Raw genomic sequence first — 24,549 nt, 5'->3', positions numbered from 1 at the left:
CACGTTTATCTCTTTATTTATAACTATCATATCTCACTTGTTAAATTCTTTAGTGACTCAAGAAAAGTGAAAACATACATTAACACAAAGCCATAAAGTAACATTCATAGCTTTATTCATAAGAACCTTAAACTCAAATATCCGTCAACAAGTGAATGGATAAACAAACATGACATATCCATACAATGGATTAAAATGGAATCGAAGGAATGAACTATGGGTACACATACAACATGGATGAACCTCAAAATCACACTGAGTGAAAGAAGCTAGAAACAAAGAATACGTATTGTAGGATGCTATTTATGTAACATTACAGAAAATGTAAACTAATGTATACTGACATAAAACAGATCAGTAATTGTATAAAGCCAGGCGTAAAGGGGAAGGGTTGGGCTGCAAAGAGGCACAAGGTATCTTTTGGGAGTAATCAGTAATCTTGATTGTGGTGGCAGTTTCACTGGTGTATGGGTTTGTCAAAACTCATTGAATTGTGCACTTTAATAGATGCAGTTTATTGTATGTGAATTGTACCGCAGGAGTTGGTCAGAAAAAATGTTCTACAGGGAAGGGTTTCTCTGTTACCTTCAGGATGCAAGCCATATTTCTGACCAATCTGATCCCAATTTGCTTTTCCATCCTTTTTTCCTTCCACTTCTTGATGTGTGCTTTCAGCTCCAGCTACCCCACACTGCTGACCACCTCCTAATATGCCAAACACTTTATTTTGTTGCCTTGGTTCATATTCTTCACTCTGTCTGAATTGTTCCCTACTACCTTTCTTTCCTTTCTCAACAAAATCAAATATATCCTTGATGAGTAGGCCCTGAAGTCTACTTCTGTGAAACCTTCCCCAACTTTTTGCTTTCATATCACTTTCTTTATTACTTAGTTTTGGTGCCTTAATCTCCCAACAGTAGAGCTAATCTTATTTATTAAACTGGTACATAGTATGGACATATAAAACATTTTTGGTTACATGTTTTAATATTAGGTGAACCATTAAAGAATGATGACATGACAATTAGCATTATTGTTAGAAGAGGTTACGTGGCTGGTTAAGCTTGGGAATATTACTTTGGTGAGTACTGTGGTATAGCTCTGCAGACTAGAGACTTGATTTTGACAATGTACCAAGAAGTTATCAGTCTCTTTGGTATAGACGAATACAGACCAAATTCATTTAAGACTAATGTATAGGCTTGAATGCCAATTTGTTGATTTATAATGTAGACCATTTTTGTTAAGTGGATGAGAATGCTTGTTTTTATGGATTAGCATAGTCTTTCTGGGTTTGACAGTAACAAGGCAACCTAAGGTTGCTTAGTGGGCATGGGATTGATCATGGGAAGTTGGTTCGTATCTGGTCAAATTTCTGGGTCTCAGATTCTATATTAACTGTTTTCTGCAGCACATTTATTTATTTATTTGTTTGTTTTAAAATATTTATTTATTTGTTTTGGCTGCACAGGGTCTTAGTTGTGGCACATGGGATCTTCACTGTGGCATGCCTGTGGGATCTAGTTCCTTAACTAAGGATTGAACCTGGGCACCCTGCTTGGGAGCGTGGAGTCTTACCCACTGGACCACCAAGGAAGTCCCTGCAGCACATTTATTTTTATTTCAGTTATGTCACAGGGTGATTTATTTGGCTATGTCTTTATGCTGCCTCGGTATAACACCTTTTATTCTGGTAGTCTGGTAGCTCAGGTGGGACCTGAGCTTAGCTTTGTATTTTCTGCAGAGTAGATTGACTGTGTGATAGATTTTTATCTTTTATAGGTCTCACTTCAAAATTAGTAGTATGTTCTGAATGATTAAGGATTCAACAGAAGTCTTACTTATCCTTGGATTATTCAGGGCTCACTAGGTTGGAAACATTTGTGACTGGACTGTAGAGTCGGTTGTCAAGGGTTATGTATTAGTCAGGGTTCTCCAGAGAAACAGGACCAATAGGATATATAAAGATATATAGAAAGAGATTTATTTTGAGGGATTAACTTATCTGATTATGGAAGCTAAGAAGTCCCACGCTCTCCATTTGCAGGCTGGACACCTAAAAAGCTGGTAGTATATAGTTCCAGTCTAAACCCAAAAGCCTGAGAATAAGGGGGCCAGTGTTGTAAATTCCACTCTGAGTCCAAAGGCCCAAGAACCAGGAACACTGTTGTCTGAGGACAGAAGAAAATGGATGTCCCAGCTCAAGCAGAGAGTAAATGTGCCCCTCCTCTACCTTTTTGTTCTATTCAGGTCCTCAACAGGTTGGATGATGCTCACCTGCGTTGGTTAGGGCAATCTTTTTTACCCAGTCTACGAATTCAAATCATAATCTCTTCCAGTAACTTCCTCAGAGAAAGAATGTTTTACCAGCAATGGGTACCCCTTAGCCTAGTCAAGTTGACATAAAATTAACTATCATGGGTTAGTAAGCTAGTTAAAAAGTGATAATGAGCAAGAGATTAAAGCCCAGGAATGAAGGGCTTTGTTGGTCAAGTTAGGCCTTTATCTAGTTGTAGTGGTGGTGGTGGTCAGTAGTAGTAATAGTAGAAGTAGTAACAGAAGTAGTTATAAAAGTAGTATTATTGATAACAAAGGTTATGATAATGACAGAAGAAAATATTTACTGAGTACGCACTAGATGCTAGTCACTGTTACTTATCTGTATTATATTACTCAATGTTCACAATGCATGTAGACTAAGAAGAATTAAATAATTATTTTAGGGTCGTAGTGAACATTAAATGAGAATTATAGAACATTAACACATTTTAAGTGGAGAGTAAATGCCAATTATTATTTTAACAGTGGCTTGACTTAGTTTAGAAAGAAAAACACCAATGACTTGTGTTTGTTTTCATGATCTATAGAGAAACACACACACACACACACACACACACACACACACATACACACATACTATTCAGTACCTTATACTTTCTTTTGGCAGTTAAACAATATATGGTAAAAGAATATAACTAAAATTTTGATTTTTGATAACATTATTCACTACTCTATGATCCTATGCCATATTTGCATTTAATGAGGATCACTATGCCATGCTTTTTTCTAGTAATACAATGACTTTTATGAAAAGAAAATGGCTAGGAAGGTTAGAGAAAGGTTACAAGCAAATGTTCTCACAAAGTTGCTGGAATAGGAAAGCAAAGGAAATAGCTCTTTTCCTGGAATCCTTATCTAATAGAAAGAATCATTTTATTTTGGGGAGGTTTGGGAAGATGTTTCTCTATCATTTTAGAGGGGAAATTTTAAATTGGCTTTATCTTCAAAGACATGAGAGATTCCTGTTGTGCATTTTTGTTTATTTATTATGGCATCATTTTAGGACATTTCGGGGTTATTTTAGAATGTCTCCAAGTATTACATTTATTTTTATGTGAAACACTATTGTTCTTTTTTGTAGGTTTCCAAGTTTGGAAAGACCAGTGTTAATAATGAAGTCATCCCTCTGAAGTAGTTTTCTTCTGTACTCCATAGGCTAGGATGACTTTTCTTTTATGCCTATTCAGAGAATTTCTATTCAGTTTGTTATTAGTAATCACCCCCCAGTCACTTTCTTCATATCTGTTTTCTAGATAACATTTCCCTAGTTTATATCTGTGTTGTGTGTGATTCTTCTTTAAGGGTATTATTTTATACTTCTTTACATTAAATCTCATCTTAGACCTATCCTTTCAAATCCCCAAGTTGTCCATATCCATGCAGGTACTTGATTGATTTTCTTTTCTTTTTAATCCATCCTAGCTTTGTATCATCTTTAAACTTGATCATATTTGAATTTACATTCTCCTCCATGTCATTAATGGCTATGTTGGATAGACTAGTCCTCATCCCTGGGGGACTCTGCTGGATATACTGCTAGATGTTCTCAGCTCTACTGATAATAATTCATTGCTTCCTTCTCATCCTAGATTTCTTTATCCACTATTCTGTACTGTTATACAGGCAATGCCTCTATCATCTCTGCTTCCTGGATGCTCCTATGTCAATCATTTTAAGATATGGATTAAAATCATTGTATTCCTTTGTCTACTTATACCGTTGCTTAATTTTTTTAAAAAAAGTTACTCAACCTGGGAATACATTGTCCCTAAATAGAAATTTCTTGGAAATTTCTATCAAACATCAGTGAATCTTTAAAAATATATCAAGTGAGAAAACATTTTGGAAGTGCTGCCTTTATCTTCTCCATGGAAAATGGTCTCCAGTTATTTGGATTTTAGGTAAAAAGAATAATTATTTCCCCCCAGAGCTGAGAGGGTGACTTAAATATATATTTTTTTAATATACTTTCTTTTTCTCTGAATGTGGATTGCATTTCCAGTAAGTTATTCTGTTTCAAGGTGGTCTTCTAAATGAAACACGTTTCATTTATAATTTTTAAAAAATGATACAGAGCCACATGTTATTTATTTTTTAATCATATTTTTTTCTTTATTTTCAGGAAAAAGAAGAAGTAGAGGGAATATCAGTAGGTGCTATACTCTCTGACTATCAGCATGTTCGAGTAGAAAATGTGTAAGAAAACTTTAATTTGTCCTATATTTTTAAAGTTTATGTATTTTAAGAATGTGAATAAATAAAAAATCAATATGGGATTGACATATATACACTAATATGTATAAAATAGATAAATAATGAGAACCTGCTGTATAGCCCAGGGAATTCCATTTTGCTGTACAGTAGAAACTAATACAACATTGTAAAACAACTATACCCCAATAATAAATAAATAGATAATTGTATCCAAATAATAAATAGATACGGTGTTCTACATGCCCCATGAAACTAAATGTATTGCCCCAAATAACAAAAGTTGCACTTTCACTTTTTTTCTATCCTTATATCAACACATGAGAAAACTTACTTACCATAAGGAAAAATAAATTATTTATAATAAAAAACTGAAACAAAGATTTTTTTGAAGTCAAAGTATTATTTTCAATTTTTCCTTATTTGAATTAGTACACCCTTTTAATATCTTATCACCATTTGTAATAAAAGTGCAGTAATATATTTTTTAAAATGTATTAAGAAATCTCTTCTTTGGTCCTTAGAATTCAGTTCTTGACTAAAAATATTCATGAGATTGAAATACTTCTATAAAAAGCCATTCAACTTTAAAGGAATTTTTAGATTGTTGCTCCTCCCATCTCCCCCACCTCCCAAGCAATGTAGTACTAGTAAAACATTGTCTGTACAGGTACCAAAATAGTCAACTCCTTTGAATGATTGAACGGATGTACAATTCCTTACTCAAAAAACATAAGGTCAGATGAAAATAATGATTATAAGGGCTCCCCTGGTGGCACAGTGTTTGAGAATCTGCCTGCTAATGCAGGGAACACGGGTTCGAGCCCTGGTCTGGGAGGATCCCACATGCCACAGAGCAGCTAGGCCCGTGAGCCACAACTACTGAGCCTGCGCGTCTGGAGCCTGTGCTCCGCAACAAGAGAGGCCGCGATAGTAAGAGGCCGGCGCACCGTGATGAAGAGTGGCCCCCGCTTGCCACAACTAGAGAAAGCCCTCGCACAGAAACAAAGACCCAACACAGCAAAAATTAATTAATTAATTAATAAACTCCTACCCCCAACATCTTTAAAAAATAATAATGATAATGATTATTAAACGTTGGCTTGGCAAAACACCCACAAATGAATTTCATTTTCATTTTTAATTTATTCGGATAAATAAAATATTGTGTAGAGACTTTACATGTCATTATATTATCAAAACAGAAAATAAGGACTTCACTATTAATCTTGAGCACAATTCGACGTAGAAATAAATGATTTTGCCATTTAAAAGGGTAAATGAAAATGAGATAAGGGCTGTATTTATGTAATAGTTTCATGTTCTTGACAAAGAAACATTCATATTGACTATCTCATTAAAAACTTTCATATTAATAGACTTGAAAACTTGTTTTATTTTTTATTTTATTTATTTTCTCTCTAATTACACAATGAATTTAAGGCAGTTAAATATATAGAATTTTAAAAGTAAGTGAAGGGAAAGCAGGGCAAAGAATAAATAAACAAAAAGAAGTATGATGATCTCATATTTGGGGGACTATCAGAATCTCTGGAGAATGGAGAGCGGAGGTGGAAGTGGGGGAGGAGGTCAAACGTGTATTTGGAAAAAGTTTTCCTTACATTCTGTCTGCCTACATTTGAGAACAGCTGATTTATAGATGGAGATGGATTGCATATCCCTTAGCCATATGTTAAAAATAATATTCTCATCAAGTTTTAAGTCATGTTCTCTGAGAATTATTTTGTTTAAAAATCTTTGTTTTTGAATAAGTTCAAACCTACATGGTTCACTGGGTAGCCAAGCTGCAAATAGGGCTGACATCTATTTATGAAAGCTTTAAGGAGCTGAATGAAAATGTGCTCCTGAGGTGAAGCTGCCTTATAGCAATATCTAAATGGGAGAAGGGCCCATTGATTACTCATAGGTAGAGGCAAGCTATTTCTCAAAATGCAGTCTCAGGTGCACTTCAACACATGGTTTAAGATACCCAGATTATATACCATAAAGCACATCTGTAATAATCCTTGAAAATTGTAAAGCAGTGTTATTGGGAGTCTGTTGGTCTACAAACTCAGTTTTGAATTAGCTGATCTTCAATTTGTAGTTAGTGTTGCATCATTATATTTTCAAGGTATGAAGCACTTAATAGATGTCACAAGTTCAAATACAACAGTGATTTACAGAGGAAGCTTATTTCAGCCATGATTTTTTTTTTTTTTTTGCGGTACGCGGGCCTCTCACTGTTGTGGCCTCTCCCGCTGCGGAGCACAGGCTCCGGACACGCAGGCTCAGCGGCCATGGCTCACGGGCCTAGCCGCTCCATGGCATGTGGGATCTTCCCAGACCGGGGCACGAACCCATGTCCCCTGCATCGGCAGGCGGATTTTCAACCACTGCACCTCCAGGGAAGCCCCAGCCATATTTTAAACTGTTAAAGAATTTAAATAGGTAAAGAAGTATGACTTAAGTCTAAAAAAGCCAAAAGATCAGGGATACCGAAGAAACAATCAAGAATTTTGCAATAAGGTCTGGAAGGAATAAAATTTTTTTCAAAACAAACAAAAAAAAACCTTTTAGCCGAAAAAGGTGGAGAGAAGTTTGATTAGTAGGCATTAAAGATTGGTGATAGGACAACAAAAACTGTAATGATTGTGTTACATGGAGAGTTACAGTTTTATTATTTTTGTATTTATTAACTGCCTCCACATTGCTTTAGATGCTCAGTACATTTTACAAAGGTAAATTATATACTGATAAAAGTCTCTACATTCAGGAAGATTTTGATTTCTTTGAAGGTCAGGGTATATGTGCATGAAAAAAAGAGTGATATTTCTAAGACCATATATGAGTAAATGACTAAACGTGTGGTACATTTAATAGGTACTGGGATTATCTGAGAAAGAGTTCAGTGTGTGCTGGAGTAGTCAGCCAGGAAACCTTACTGACACTAGGGATGATGGGGTTTAGAGATATGTTTTTTTAATTTGAAATCTGATCTCAGCCACTTACTCTGTGACTTGAGCAAGGCACTTGGCTGTGACTACCATTTACTGAAGACCTATTTTATCCAGGTATTGTACTACATTTTTTATCTACATTACTTTTAATCGATTAATCAATTTATCTACATGAATTTTAATCAATGGGTCCTCCCTGAGAAAGTGACATTTAAGCAAAGGCATAAAGCAAGTGAGGAAGGTAGGGAACATGACAAGTGTGTTAGGCAAGAGTGAGCAGGCCAGGGGTGGCAGGTTGGAGTGAGAGGAGAGTAGTGGGAGATGAGGTATGAGAGCCAACCAGGGTGAGATCCATGTAGGTCTCATTTACTAGGAGTAATGGGGAGAGTTCTGAGCAGAGAAATCCCATGATCCGTTTATGTTTTAAAAGGGTCACACTGGCTACTATATTGAAAACTGATTTTAAAAGGGCAAGAATGGAAATGGGAAGAAGTTAGGAGAGTGGCTCAGACCAGCATGTTAGCAGTGGTATTGGTGAGGAGTGGTCATATTCTGCATTGTGGTAGATTGGATGTGGAATGTGAAGAAAAGAGGAATAATGAATGACTTCAGTTTCTAATATTTTAATCTTCTCAAGAACTTTGGAAGGAAATATCTTTGTCCGTATGTATGAACTGGGAAACTAAAGGCCTGGAGCTTAGCTCTGACTTTTCAAAGTCATGTAGCTAGTGAGTGTAGAAGGAGGTTTCAAACTCAGATTTGTCTGGAATCCAAAATCTGCATTCTTTCTACAGCAACATAATGTAAAATATGTAGTACAATACCTGCAGCATACTAGGTATTCAATGAATGTACTTTTGTTCTTACTATTTTCTTTTCACTGAGTCGAATTCTTTTTTTTTTTTTTTTGCTGTCATGATTATGCTTTTTCTTAATTCTTTTTGTTTGTATTAACATATCTTTATTTTACCTTCTCTTTTTTTATTGAAGTATAGTTGATTTACAATATTATGTTAGTTTCAGGTGTACAGCAAAGTGATTCAGGTATATATTTTTTTCAGATTCTTTTCCATTATAGGTTATTACAAGATATTGAATATATCTGTGCTATACAGTAAACCCTTGTTTATCTATTTTATGTATAGTAATTTTTATCTGTTAACTCCCGTACTTCTAATTTATCCCTCCCCCTCTCAGAGTCAAATTCTTAAAAAATAATTTCAGAGTTATTAGATAAGAATAATTCATATAACCATAGGTATTATAAATGTAATCAATATATAATTATTTTATTAGGATAAATGTATTTGCCTGTGCTTCACAATTTTGATACCCAAGAAAGTTCTAAAACAAGAATAATCATCCATTAGCATTTGGAAGCTTTTTTGCATAGATTTCTAAACTTAGAGTCTTACTAAAATTAATATTTCTAATCTGCCTGGAGATTTCATTTTTATCTCTTTATGCATAGCCCATGGAAATTAAATATATTTATGTTGTATATATAAACTTCATTATGCAAAACGTGTTTTTAAAAGTATTTTATATGCTAAAATCCTTGAGAGAAACAGTATGTTTAAAATCAAAGTAATTGCTATGGATCCAAGTATAGAACATTAAGATATCATCTGATTTTTTAAAAATTATGTTATAGGTGTAAAAGGCTAAATCTCCAGCCTTTAGCTTACCTTTGGCAAAGAAACCAGGAAGATTTGCTCCGAGAGATGATATCATCTAACGTTCAAGCAATCATCATCAAAGTAGCAGCTCTAGGTATGTAACCAGAATTCCAAGGGAGCTGTCTGTTACCACACAGATAATCTGAGTTCACTAATAAGCAATTACAAGTAAAAAGGAAGAATGACTTAGAATATAAAAATGTGGAGTCACATGCTGAAGAAATTGAGTAAGGGGAAGTTTTAAAATGGGCTTTTGATTATTAACCAAAGTGATTAATAGTGAGCCTCTTTTTTTTTAGTATATAACTACCTCTAAAACTGGTATTATATTGTGGTCCTTCAATTTAAGTTCTTTTTATAAGATACGGAATTCATATTCATAGGAAACAGAAAATATAGTTTGATTTTTTTGAAGCTTTTTAAAATCTGTATTTGGTACAACACATGATATTTTCCTTGTATTTTTTTTAACGTACTTTGAATAATGCTGAAATAGAAGGGTTGTCTTTGTTTGTGGTATCAGAAATAAGCCGCGTAGTGGGTTTTTGTTGAGGATGATGAGAAATTCATGTTTGAGAAAATGTCGTTTGATCAGTTAGCATAGACACAACAGGCAAGGTGGTAATCTGATTCAAAAATGGATATTACATACGAACACATTTAATTTGTTGCTTTGAATTTTTATAATTACATTCATTTTCAAGAAACCATGGGATTTGAGCCCAATTCATTTATTTCGTGAACCTATTACAGTAAATGCCCTGGAGCCTCAGGGTTCTCAAAGCCTAAAACATGTACCTCATTTGAGAGTGTTCACCTTGCTGATCTCTAAAATAACAAGGTCCAAAGCTGTGGAAGATTTCACAGATAATTTCACATTTTAAACAGCATTAAAAGAAAGATTCCATAATATTTCTTCCTGGTAAACACAAAGCTACTCTCTTCTTGTGGAAGTTGAGGTGTTATCTTCAGTGGAAAGCCTTATTTAGAGAACATGCAGTTGATCTCCTTAGCTGTTAAAAAGAAAAACATTGAGATGGTGTTGTGTTCTCATTTCTGAGAAAATGTTGCTCAATAACTCTTATGATTGAAGTTCTCACTACGCATCTATTTGTCATATGAGTTTCTATATGAATGTATACAGAATATGCTCTCTCACTTTCTTTGTCGCTCACTCACTTTTGGATTTTCTCAGATTGCATAGTTCTGTAATGAAGTTCATGTGACACCTCACTGGACAGTACATATTCTGTCCCTTTTACTACTAGAAAATGGAATGTATTAGAACCCTGAGAGATCTTGCCCCGTCAGAAAGACAGAGCAATAGAATATGACCTTACTGCCACCTTTATTATAGTACGTGGCTGATATTGCTTGTCTTTTCATTTGTGTGTGTGGATGTGTGTGCGCCTCTCTGTAAAGGTTGGGGATGGTGATTAACTGTATTAAACTTTTGGGTAAAATATAAAACTGAGATAATTTGTCCTTGACATCCCAATGACAAAAGTATAGATCCGATTTGAACACTTACAGCACATAGTTTCTATTGATTGCCTATCGGTGTGCAAAGATGAAAGTTATTCTCAAGAACACTATTGAAGAAAGATTTGTTGAGTGGCACATTCCTTCTAAAGACACAAACATAAATGATGCAATATAGGTTTCCAAGCTTACACACACACACACTTTAAAATTTTCAGAAAAAGTTTTAAACAAAAAATGGGACAATAGGACCTTTCCATTCACAGAGGGGGTCAGCAAAGTTTTGTGGCCCGTGAGATTATGGAATGGTCTTATAAAAGGGTTGATTCTATATGGACGTATAAAAAACAAATTTCAAATAATTGTGTTACACAACCTTGGTGTCTTGAGCCTATTTCACAAATTTTTTCTTTTGTTTTGCCTGATCTATACTGGTCCCAGGCCTGAGTTTAAAGTTACATGTACCAAAATAAAGTGTTATCAATGCACAAAACACAATATTAATACTACTAAATTTGACAGTGCATATTCTTAAAGACTGTTAGGGGTATGTCATAGCTTCACCCGTAGAGATAAATTAAGGCCTATCTCTAAACACAGGGCCATGTGTCCTGTGATTCTTTATCTGCCAAATCCTGTAATATCAGCCTGTGAGTCAGTCCAAGGAGAAGTGCTAACAAGGCTGCTGTTTTTACTGCCCCTGTGGGTTTATAGTACGTCTACTGAGCCAGAAAAGCCAATCATAGGGGAAAGGGTATGGATCAAAACAGGTAGTAAATGGAAATGGAGGGAATCAGAGGAGATGGAAAAGCACTTACAAGTAGATTACAGTTCTGTGGCAGAGTACAGTCATGTGACCTCTGTGCCAGAGCCTCTGAGCTAGAGAATAACACTCTTAGGCATCCCTCTCAGATCTGATGCTGACTACTTAACTTATGTTGAGAGAAAACTCTGGACCTCTTTTCTGTAGAGAAGGGAAGTTGCTGATATATGAGCTCTACGTGAAGATTTTACCTAGATAATTTGAAGCAACAGAATGACAGTGTTCCAACTGATGGTTCAGAGTAGGGGTAGTTTACTACAGTTACCATTCAGTTATTGGTTTATTGTCTATAGCTACCATTCTGATCATTTTTCTGATGATTATTGCTAATGAATTATGTAGGTGGAGGATTCTGAACTGTAGAGCTTTTGCACTCTTTGTGGGCATAAAGCAAAACAATATGTTGCTAAGACATCTACCTAGATATAATGGAGAGCAGATTTTTACTGCCTGCCGTAGCTTGATCTAGTCCTTCAAATACAGAGTATGTGAATGTAATGGACTTCATTTAAGGAAATTGGAACACGACCCTTGAAGGAGATGGATTTGGTAGAGATATAGTGAATTGATATTACTTATAACTCCTCTCTGGAGTTATGCAAAGTACATTTATGGAAAACCTGTGACACCCAGGCAGAGGTGTATTTGGTATAATACACCAATTGATAATCTTATGGGGCTTAACGTTATTTTTGTGTACAAGCCATTTTCCTAAATTGTACAAATGCCACTAATGTACCATGGTCATAACACATGTTGTGGGTTGATTACTATTGCCTGTGCTGTGAAAGATGTTCTGTAGGGATTTTTGATCCTGGTCTTGCGGTACTACATCAGACCAAAATATGGAATGTTCCTGGAAGTTCTTCATGTTGAAAAGAGCCTGCTAGTCCAAATATAGACACTAGAGGGAGCTCTTTTCCAGGAGACTGACTACATCTAGAAAGGGCCCTGAAGGGAGAGCAAAGCTTTAAATGACTGGACTAATGGAATATTTACTTTCATGGAACATTGTGTCAGTCAACAGTATAGGAAGAGGGCCTGAACACTTACCCAGAAAAGACTATTGAATATTCTACTCATTATGGAAGTTGCTATTTTTTCAAAAATTTACTTAATTTTATTTTATTTTTGGCTGCGTTGGGTGTCCGTTGCTGCGCGCAGGCTTTCTCTAGTTGCAGTGAGCGGGAGCTACTCTTTGTTGCGGTGTGCGGGCTTCTCATTGGGTGACTTCTCTTGCTGCAGAACACGGGCTCTAGGCGCGCGGGCTTCAGTAGTTGTGTAGTGTGGGCTCAGTAGTTGTGGCTCGCGGGCTCTAGAGCGCAGCCTCAGTAGTTGTGGCCCACGGGCTTGCTTACTCCGTGGCATGTGGGATCTTCCTGGACCAGGGCTCAAACCCGTGTCCCCTACATTGGCAGGCGGATTCTTAGCCACGGCGCCACCAGGGAAGCCCCGGAAGTTGCTAATTTTAAAGATCAAAGGAGTATCAGAAGCCAAGCTAAGGATGCCAGTATACAGGAATACTACCATTAGCCTAGATTGTGGTAGGACATTACTAGACAGTGTGACCCCTATATTTGTTTTCTAATGGCCCAGGTACCACAGATAGATATAAAGGGGATTATCTTTCCATGGTGCATTGATTCAGATTGGCCAGATAAAGGAGTAACACTGTGTTGACCTGAAGAGAGCGTTTTGAACAATGATATCTGGAAGCCAATGACTGTTAAAACCTACACTGTGATATCTGGGATATAGTTAAATTCTCAAACCAGATGGAATCCACAACTTAATTGAACAGTAATCTCTGATCACTACCCTGGTCACTGAATGTGAATGTGCATGAGAAAAAGTTGGTTTTGTTGGGCAAGAAATGGAGAATGGTGCTATAATTCTAATTGACCCTTTATGCCAACCTGGGCCAGAGCATAACCAGTGTGACAGTGAAGGACTTGGAAAGATGTTCTGATAGTCCTGGACCTCTCCCTGATTTGCTGTGTTGTTTATTTCTGTTCTTTGGGTTATCAGTAAAGATTGATGCTGAATAAGGTCTTGGATTTGTTTGAGTCTGACTTGACAGCCCAGTCTTTTGGTTTAACTCAATTTCTCATTTATTTTATACCACATTGTATATGTAGGGTTGTAGAGAAAATAGGCTTATGTTTCTACATAATTAGGGCTTTCTGAGCAAATTCTGCAGAAACTTGGGACCTCAGCTAAAAGACAAGCATTAGAATTTAATGTATGTTGGAGTAGACAGAGCAGACTGCAGAGAGATTTACTTCTCTGGAGGTCTGTGTTTACATTTCAGGGGTGGGGGTTGAGACCAGGACCTTAAGAGACATCTCCTGGGTTGTAAAGCTGCAGACACTAGTTTATTCCTCCCCAGAGAGATTTTTTTTTATGTTCCAAAATGAAGACACAAGTCTTTCCCTTTACTTTTCCAAAGAAGCTCTCAGAAGGAGAAGGAAAACAACTGTCTCTTTTTTCCTAAGTAAATATACAGATTTATACCTTACCTACAGAAGATGGAATTACTTGAAAAATTTCATCTCATTCTCATCACCTTGCTCCTGGGATAAGACCTGGGGCCCAGAAGAGCCAGAATGGTATTACCTACTTACCGTATGTAAGTAGTAATAATAATCTGTTCTGCTCCAAGAGACTCATGTTGGCACTCGGCATTAGTAATAAATATAGGTATTAAAATTTTAACAATGTATGGTACAGTCTCAGAATAACCATGCTAATACCACCACCATTAATGTGATTGTTGAGAACAGTTAAAAATAATTTTTTACACGTCGTTTCCTGCATTTCACTTCCCATTTCTTATGAGTTCTACATCTGTTTTGTCTGAGCATATAACTATTATATACTGTGCACTGTTTTTTAACAGTTTTATGGAGATACAATTAACATGCCATACAATTCACCCATTTAACGTATACAATTCAATGTTTATTAGTATATTCACAGAGTTGTGCAGCAATCATCATAATCAAATTTTAGAACATTTTTGTACCCACTCCCCCGTAAGAAACCCGTACCCATTAGCAGTCAGTCATTCCCCATTTCCTCCCAGCCTTCTCCTACTCCAAGTCCTAAGCCCCACAAAGCTGCTTTGCATCTTTATGTCTTTATATATTTGCTGTTCTGGATATTTCCTGTGAATGGAATACTATAATATGTGGTCATTCATGACTGGCTTCTTTCATTTGGAATAGTGTTTTCAAGGTTTATCTATATTATAGCCTGGATCAGTATTTATTTATATATATTGCTGTGTAACATTGCATAGTGAATTGTTCCTTTTTTTAACTGCTTGATTCAGTTTGCTCATACTCTGTTTAGGAATTTTGCATGTATGTTCATAAGAAGGATTGACCCATAATTTTCTTTCCTAGTAATGACAGATGAGGGTGATAAGGTTACCCTGGCCTCATAAAGCTTAGAAGTGTTTCCTCTTTTTCTGTCTTCTGAACGATTTTCTGTAAGATTGGTATTAATTCTTTCTTCAGCGTTTTAAAGCATTATTGCTTAAGCCACCTGGACATGGAGATTTCTTTTGGGGACAGTTTTCCATTAGTGATTCCATTGCTTTGTTAGGTTAAGACTATTCAAATTTTCTATTTCTTATTTCAGTTTGGTAAGTTGTGTTTTTCTCTGAATTTGTCCAAAGTTTTGAAAATTATAAATATAAAGCCTTTAATGCTTCTTATTGTCTTCTTATCATCTGTGAGATTAGTAGTGATGTCATATTTTTCATTCCAATTGGTAATTTGTTCTTTTCCTTACTCTATCAGTCTTGTAGGGGTTTATTGATTATATTACTGACAAGCTTTGATTTTCTAAATTACATGTTGGTTTCTTTAGTTCCTTAATTTCTGCTGCTGTCTTTATTATTCCTTCCCTTATATTTTCTTTGGGTTTAATTTGCTGTTTAATATAATTGACATATAAAATTATATTAGTTTCAGGTATATAACATAATGATTATATATTTGTATATATTGTGAAGTGTTTTCTAATTTCTTGATATATACATATACACTAAATTTCACCCTTGTTTTCTAATATATATATATTTATGCTATAATTTTTCCTGTAATGTAGCTCTAGTTGTATTTTCATTATCAGTTAGTTCAAACTGCTTTCCAGTTTTCACTGAAATTCCTTCTCTATTCCATTGGTTATTTAGAAATGTGTTATTTAGTTTCAAGTATTGCTTAGTTTCCAAACATGATGGCTTCCTATTTGTCTTTATATTATTGATTTCTGACTCAATCACATTTTGGTCAGAGATAACATACTCAGGATTATATCAATTTTTTAAAAATTTAAGGGGATGCTTTATAACCTAGCATAAAGTGTAATCAATAAGTTATTTCTTAATTTTTCTTCTTATTTCATCCATTTGATGTTATCTATTTTTCATGATTTATTGTGTTTTCCTTTATTTCCTGCCTTTTGCTGTGTGTGATATTTTAATGTTCTCTGTTGCTCTGGGAGGGATTCATTCCATTAGTAGTTAGCTTTAATCTTTTCAAAGTTATATTTTTCAACTTAAAAATTTTTAAATATTAATATCAAAAATGCAATATCATCTTTATAATACTTCCTAATCAATATAAGGAATTTAAGGGGCTAGCCCATAGGCAGGACAGACATATAGTCCTGCCACGTAGCACAGGGAGATCAGCTCGGTGCTTTGTGACCACGTAGAGGGGTGGGATAGGGAGGGTGGGAGGGAGACGCAAGAGGGAGGAGATGTGGGGATATATGTATACATTTAGCTGATTCACTTTGTTATACAGCAGAAACTAACACACCATTGTAAAGCAATTATACTCCAATAAAGATGTTAAAAAAAAAAAAAGGAAAAGAAACATAGTCCTATTTGGGATCCTTATATCCCAGTGATACAAAGGATTGACCTTTGATTCAAAATGGCTTGCTGTATTTTTTCAGAAGTGTGCTTAACATGTTGGGCCTCATATGTGCTAGTTTGTAAGCTAATAATAAAGATAAATAGAAACATTTTCAGTGCAAGATGCTCTGGTATCCTGACAGTTAATTTATATATTATACAGGACAGCCGGGTGCAGTACATTTGGGAATGTTACAGCCAAATAAAGACATCTTTACCCCTCTTCTTTTTTCCTCTCCATAGACACATATATCAGGGACCCAGGTCAAATTTCTAGAACAATTGTTTTCAGCCTCGGCTGCACATCAGAGTCACCTGTTGGGCTTTTAGAAATCCCTTTGCCCAAGCTTCACCCCAGAGGAATTAAATCAGAATGTCTAGAGATGACACCGAGGCTCACGGGCTCTAGAGTGCAGGCTCAGTAGTTGTGGTGCACGGGCTTAGTTGCTCCACAGCATGTGGGATCTTCCTGGACCAGGGCTTGAACCTGTGTCCCCTGCATTGGCAGGTGGATTCTTAACCACTGCACCACCAGGGAAGTTGCAGAAATTGCTTCTTTAATCGGGGGGAAGACTGGATGAAGATGGGACACAGAAACAGCTATAATTCAGCGAGTGGCGAGTGACCAGAACATTGAAAGGACGAGAAATGGTGCCATAGGAGGACTATATAATGGAGCTATATATTTAGCCTGAAGTGAAGGCAGCAGGTTACTGGGTCAAGGAAAATGGGGATTTTTACAGCAATCCACAGTATTTGAAAGGCTGCTGGTACTTTTGTGACTTCAGAGAACAATTCTAAGAGGAAGTGGAAGTTATGTAGTGAAACAAGTCTTGATTTGGTATCAGAACTTTCCTACATTTGGAGCTCTCAAATAGTTTCATAGGAGGTTGCCACAGGCCCTTGTGTGGATTTCTTCAAGCTCCTACTGCATGCCCTTGCCCTTTCCAATATAATACTGCTCCTTCATGCTGAAACAGAAGTCATCTGAGGCTGTAGAATGGGGCTAGCTAAGGTTGCTTTGGGGAGGAAATTCCATCCTACTCTAATGGCTTCTGGCTCCACTCTTGAAGGGTGGAGGTTTGCCACCATTGGATATCTTCAGAACAATATGCCACTGGCTCTGAGGGCAGTTCTATAGAGAGAATTTTGGAAATGGATTGATTAAGGGCAAATATATACTACCGGAATAAGCATACGTCGTGTACAAAGGTGACCGCTTTGAAGGTACAGCCCTCATTTGACTACGTAAAAATCAGTCTCATTACTTTATTCTTAGTTTTCGTTAAAATCTGATGCTTACACAGAGCACAGTGATGAGAAATTTAAATTCAGTTATGGCATTCAGATTCCATTTGCTAGGTAAAAATTTTGTTACATGCTTATTTTGCCATTGCATGTTGGTCTCTTACTGTTTTTTTCTTGATTTGGAAGCACATCTTCCTTCCCTACTGTTACTCTGCATCTTGTGTATAGTGAAATTCTTTTTTTTTTTAAATTGAAGGTGATCTATGTGTGTCTGGAAAAGGTAACACGGTGTTAAGGAAGAAAATTGTCCCTGAAATTTTGTTTTCATTACTTAGCAGGTTTTACAGTTAATGACAGAAGTTTCTCTTGTGGCCTCTCCTCCCAAAGACTGTGCTTATTTTTCTCCAGTAGTTTCATGTGACCTTGTTAAAAGCTTCATGTAATTCCCAAATAAATTACATTTACTGGTTTACTTCTATCTAGTATTTTATTGACATTTCCAGATAAGTTTAATAGGATGGAGAGAAACAGTGTTCTCTTTATAGACTCAGTGGGTGATTTGACCTTAGCAGGTTAACCTTATCCTGATGTTGAAGGAAGCTATTCTTAATTAGACTCTATCAGTTTCTCCATTATCACCAAGTGAGCCACTGGTCTGTAATTCTATAAATCTTAATTTGATTGTTTTTCTTTCTTACAGAAGAGCTACCATATTAGAAAAATTGCAATATTTGGAAACAGTTGCTGGTTTTCTGAATACATTGCATATCCTCATCTGTAGCTGAGCCATTTCACACTTTATTTCCTTCAGAAACTCTCAGTTGAATACCATCTGGTCATGGTAATTTATTACTGTGGAATTTCTCAAGTTGCTCTATTATTTCCTCCTAAGAGATTGCTCTCTGCTACTGCCCCACTGATTTTCTCAGAAAGTGCCCTTGGAATAGTCGTTTCCCCACTATCCTGTACAGCAAAGGTCACTGCCAAATAAAACTGAATTAAACTTCTCTGCTGCTTCTCATCCTTTTGTTTGTCCTCATTTCAAGTCCTCACTGATGGGGAGAAACTCAACAGTTAGTCCAACCACTCATGTTGTCTGCTTAGTCCTCATGGTACCTTTTGTCCTGTTAATTTTCAAATTCTTTTTTTTCCCTGACAGTGTATTTTTGGTATTTAATTCAGAAAAAAAAGGCAAGTGTTAAAAAAGATATTCTAGATACTCTCATTGTATTCATAAGTGACTCTGGAATTGTTTCCAGTTTTTGTTTTTTTTTCCCAAACTATCCACAGATTTCTCTTTTGACCTGTCGAATAATGAGCCTCTGTATATGTCTCTCATTGCCACTGTCCTTTTCTGTCTTCCAAGCAGCCTGGATAGTTTTTAAAATCCCTTACTTGCCTCTCAGAGGGATGCCAACCATTTTTTTTCTTCAGATTTTTAACATATACTTTTTAAAGTTTCACCCTTTGGGTTAACATTAAGAGATGCCCATGCTAATTAGAAAACAGCTTTAGTTGTGCCGACATCCCAATTGCTGAGTTCCACTCCTACACATACTCACCTGCGGTAATTCCTATATGTTATATTAATCTGTTTCTTCTTTTATAACTGCCCAAATAAGCCAAGGTATGGCATAGTAATTATTGCTTCCCCACCTTGCACTCTTCTGTCATTCATTTGGATAATAATGGACATAATTAAAATCATTCATTGCAGTAGCCTTCCTAGAAAAGATTGCTGAACAGTAAAGGTTAAAAGCAATTTGCATTATTCTTTCATATTCTATGGTTAACATAACTTTTTTTTTTACACCTGAACTTTGTTCAAATAATTATTTTATTTATAAAAGGTTACTTAATGTGCATTCAAGTGTAAATTGCTACTAGAAATATATTTTTACCTTTATACAAAGTACTGTAGCACAGAATTTTTAAACTCAGGTGTTGAAACATCAAAAGTTGAAACTTTTAACATCTCCCAAGTGTGTTGTAAATATTTACCATTTTAAATTGAAGGAAAAAAAATCAAGTCTTAAATATCACATTCTGAGTATATGCAATGTAATCTTTCCTTAAGGTTCAAATACAAATACTACCAGTCCCACAGCTACCCATCTCTGAATAGAGTGCCTTTTGCTCAGTCTGTAAAGTGAAGTAACAGATTATAACAGCAGAGGAAATAAATGCTGATTTTGTTCATTTTATGGCTAGCACATCTTTTCTTTTGCCAGGTAAGGCAGGCTGTTCTAAAAATAAGTTAGGCATATAACTATTTGGTGCTAGTATGGATATGTTCTTTGAATTTTTGAATACATTAAGATTCTGTCCATCCCAAGCTACTTTGTATGTATATGTATATGTATATGTATATGTATGTGTGTGTGTGTGTATGTGTGTATTTGTGTATGTGTATATATATATATGGCCTTCCAAGAAATATCTACCATGTTATAATTCTAAAACCTGTCTTTCTACCTTCATCCCTACCAATTCCCTTTGTTCTTTAACATATACAAAATGTAATATTCACAAATAAATAAGATCTTGTTTTAGTGCCTGCTATTATAAAAGTTATCCCTCTGTAGTAAGTAACCTTTATGGCTGTGTCAGGCAGTTTACACTAAAACAACTTTCATGATAATATGTAACAATTCACTGAAAATTCCTTCTGGAAAGGTAAGTCTGAGTCTTTTTCTGTTTATCCATTTAGTAGTAAGACTATTTAATAACTATATTGCCCAAGCAGATATTTGTGTGTAGAAAATACCAGTATCATTCTATATTTGCCATGGTTGGAAAGTGGGATTTTCCTGTCTTAGCTGAAGTCCCAACATTTACGTATTAAAACTGCTTGGAACAAGAATATGTTATAAAGTTTGTAGGGCTTGTCTTCTGACAAAATCTCTTTCAGAAAGTTAATATTGTATTGGTTGATGTCTCAAACATATGTAGGTAAATATGTAGAAATATTCATAGGTCACAGTTTAAAGTTACATAAAAACCAGGTGAGGTAGGCATCTCACAGTGCAAGACCTAAGGTATGGACAATAATCAGCGTTCTCTGAAGTCGCCTGTACTTCTTTTTCTAGAAAGTTATTCTTTCACTGGAAAAGTCGTAGGATAGACTTTCTTATGAATTTGATTCCAACTTCACTCAAGCAAGCAAACTTTAGTTCAAGTTTTGGGCAGTTTCAGTCCTGATATTTTCCTCTTCCTTTATTCAGTGGTCTTTTCAGTGGAGTTTGGAATGGAGAGGGTGCATGTGTTAATAAGCAGTGTTCTCCAGAAAAACAGAACCAACATGATAGAAAAGAAGTGTATTATGAGGAGCTGGTTCACATGATTATGGAGGCTAAGAAGTCCCACAATCTTCTGTCTGTAAATTGGAGACCCAGGAAAGCCAGTAGTGTATTTCAGTCCAAGTTCAAAGGCTTCAGAACCAGGGGAGCCAATGACGTACATCCCAGTCCAAAAGCAGGAGAAGATGAGGTGAGATGTCACAGTCAAGCAATGAGGCAAGAAAAAAGGGGCCTCTTTCCTCTGCACTTTGTTCTGTTCAGGCCCTTAACAGACTGAGTAATGCCCACCTACATTGGAGAGGGCAATTTAGTTTACTGAGACCACTGATTGAAATACCAGTGTCATCCACAAACACTCTTACAGACACACTCAGAAACAGTGTTTCATCTGGGCATCCCATGGCCCACTCAGGTTAACACATAAAATTAACCATCACAGGAAGAAAAGGAAAGAATTGGATGCCAGTGCTTATGTAACCATCTTGCCCAGAAGTATAAAGGAAGGATTTAAAAATGAAGATGACGAGATCAGATTTCCATTTTGGACAGCTCTCTGACTGTAGTGCCCATTAAAGTTTGATATTCCTCAAAGCTCTTGCCTGTATTTTATCTTCTCACTTTACAAGTTCTCCTTGAGTGTTCATCTTGTGGCTTCTATTTCTATATCAGTATCCCCAGCTCAAACTTCCATGCTGGGCTCTAACCCCATATACCTAATTGCCAATTAAATATCTCTTCTTGGGTGATTCCCTGAAACGTCAAACACATGTCTAAAATTGAATTTGCCCTTTATTTCCTTCCCAAACTTTCTTGTGTTCTGTTCTATATCTGAAGTAAATGGTGTTTGGTGCCACCATCTTTTAATTTGACCAAATCAGAAACCTGCAAATCATCCTTGCCTTTTCTTTTTCTTGTATTCACGATACCTAATTTATCAGCAAGTACTATATATCCTACCTACTGTATGTTGCTCTCAAATCTGTTCTCTTTCTTCCATACCTATTGCTTTTGTCTGTTATATCCTGTCTCACTAATTATTGCAGCAATCCCTTTATTTGCCTTCTTACCATCAGTCTTGTTTCCTGCCAAGGAATTCAACTGAAGCTAGAGTGATCCTTTCTAAAGAAAGATCACTAATTGGATCACCAAAGATCTAATTGGATCGTGTCATCCTCTGCTTAGAATTTCTCCATGACCTTGCATTCAAGTACAAACTCCCTAAAATGAAACACAAGGCCCTACAGGATTTGGCTTTTGTCTACTTTTTTTTTTTAATTTATCTACTTATTTTTGGCTGTGTTGGGTCTTTGTTGCTGCACGTGGGCTTCTCTCTAGTTGTGGCGAGTGGGGGCTACCCTTCGTTGTGGTGTGCGGTCTTCTCATTGCGGTGGCTTCTCTTGTTGCGGAGCACGGGCTGTAGGCATGCGGGCTTCAGTAGTTGTGGCTCGCAGGCTCTAGAGAGCAGGCTCAGTAGTGTGGCGCACGAGCTTAGCTGCTCCACGGCATGTGGGATCTTCCCGGACCAGGGCTCAAACCCGTGTCCCCTGCCTTGGTAGGCGGATTCTTAACCACTGCGCCACCCCTTGTCTACTTTTTTTAACCTCAACTTTCACCCCTCTAAATGCTCCCTACTCATATCAAGCTTCTTTCACTTTCCAGTCCTCATTATGTTGAAAACTAATATGAAAAATTAGGAAGATATTTCTATAATAAATATTTCAAGTCCCCCTTTTAAAAATTTCTTTGACTCGCATATCTTCCACTTTTTATTCATTTTTTTCATATTAAAACTGTGTAGTATTTCAAAGGTAGAAGAAGGACCATTTGAGCTATCATCAGCAAGTATTGATTATCATTAACTGCATAATTATATTTAATATGATTTATTGGTCATTCACTTCATGGGTGCCATGGATCTCAAAAGTGAATCCATGAAGTGTCTGAGTCTCCTTCATGTTACATACACTGAAGTACAATACCAGTTCATAGATTTTAGAAAGAAGTTACATGTTGAGATGAGTCCTAACACAACCTCTAAGATAGCTAAGCTTTTAGTGATCTAATTGTAGAAATGGAAAATCTGGAAATTCAAATAAGATCCTTCCCCCAATAGTCAACTTTCAAAACATGTGAGCTAATTTTTACCTTAGAGATCACATAATCAGTCTTTTTTGTTCTTTTGACACAAATATAGTGGTTATATTTATAAAGTGCTCAATTGTAGAATAGTGGTGTGCTCGGTTGAAGTATGGAAACAAAAAGGTTATATTTACCAACAAAAACATTAGAGCTTTTTGAATGAAATTCACTTGTTTTGATGGCGAGTGAGCCTGGTAAAAATAGGAAGAGATAATTGGGGGCGGGGAGGGGTTGTGTTGAACTTTTAAAGATACACACAATGCTCCATTCCTGTCTGCACTGAAATTTATCAAGATTTATAGGCAGACTAGAAATTGCTTCTCAGAGTGATTATACCTTTTTGAATATCACCTACTGATTTTACAGTGAAAGTCTAGGCTACAAAAGTTGAGAACACAATTCATTTTACTTGACTCTGTTAAAAGTAGCATTATCAAACATTTCGTGATGTTTCTCTCATATCATATTTTGGGCTGTCGTGAAGAAATAAACCTCCACTTGCTTTCATGATAGTAGACAATAAATTGACTGATATAATTCAGTTGAGAAGTTGAAAAATGCATTGAAAATAATGGGGCATAACATTGTAGGGTTAACATTTATTCATAGATGATACAATTAAATAGAACAGGCATTAACTTCAAGGTCAGTCAGTAAAGTAATAAAATTGAATATTTTAATTGAATTGTAATTGCTTCCCATTGATACATGCAAGTAAAGTAAAATAGATGTCAGCTCTGCAAATTATGGTTCTTCCTCCTAATTAATTTCTTAATTCTGCATGGAGTTATCCAGTGCCTAGGTCTTGTTGTGGGTTTATTCATCCACCCAGCTTCCATCAAGGAATGTCTATAAGTCATGATTAAATGATTAGGTGTCAGGATTTATAGTAAATTTTTCTGCACTTTGAAGAAAATTTTGTTAGTAACTTAAAGTAGCTTATTTAGGTATTTGAATTAAATATACTTTAAATATACTTTATATTTATATAAACATTATTAAATGTTACCATCTCAATGATTATAAAGGTTTTCATAAGGGAGCTAGACACATTGAGACTCATATTCCACACCTGACTGATTCAGGAGGTAAACTGAACAGACTGTTAGGGTTTTGGTGAAGCACAGTTTATGTCCATTCATGACCCAGGCTTCACTAGAGAAGAGACACCTAAATTGAATGAATCTAAAAAAGAAACATCTTTTTCAAGGACTAGGATAAATTGAAGTTTTAGATAAAGTTGAATTGCATGGAGAAAGCCCATGAACCATTGTGGCTTTTTCATAGGCTTTTCACAGCCTCTCAAAAGGTTTTTACATAATATAGTTTTATATAAAATAAAATGGGAATGAAGACATTACAGAGATTAGGATAGAGGTTTTCAAATTGTATTGAAATTGTATTGGGTCTAGATACTAGCATTTATTCAAAGAAAGAG

General features: G+C 35.9%; 1 protein-coding gene across 1 annotated transcript in view; it reads left to right on the top strand.

Annotated features, from left to right (window-relative positions):
• Positions 1-24,549, top strand: part of DPH6 (diphthamine biosynthesis 6) — a 172,127-nt gene that overhangs the window by 101,746 nt on the left and 45,832 nt on the right. The window contains exons 4-5 of the mRNA XM_065870908.1: positions 4,463-4,536; positions 9,166-9,284. Coding sequence (XP_065726980.1) covers positions 4,463-4,536; positions 9,166-9,284 — 193 coding nt within the window. The remainder of the gene's footprint in view (positions 1-4,462; positions 4,537-9,165; positions 9,285-24,549) is intronic.

The sequence above is a fragment of the Phocoena phocoena genome, chromosome 2 (genome assembly GCF_963924675.1).
Source record: "Phocoena phocoena chromosome 2, mPhoPho1.1, whole genome shotgun sequence".
Lineage (NCBI taxonomy): Eukaryota > Metazoa > Chordata > Mammalia > Artiodactyla > Phocoenidae > Phocoena > Phocoena phocoena.
Note: the sequence above shows the minus strand (reverse complement) of the source record. Positions and strands in the feature narration are given on the sequence as shown.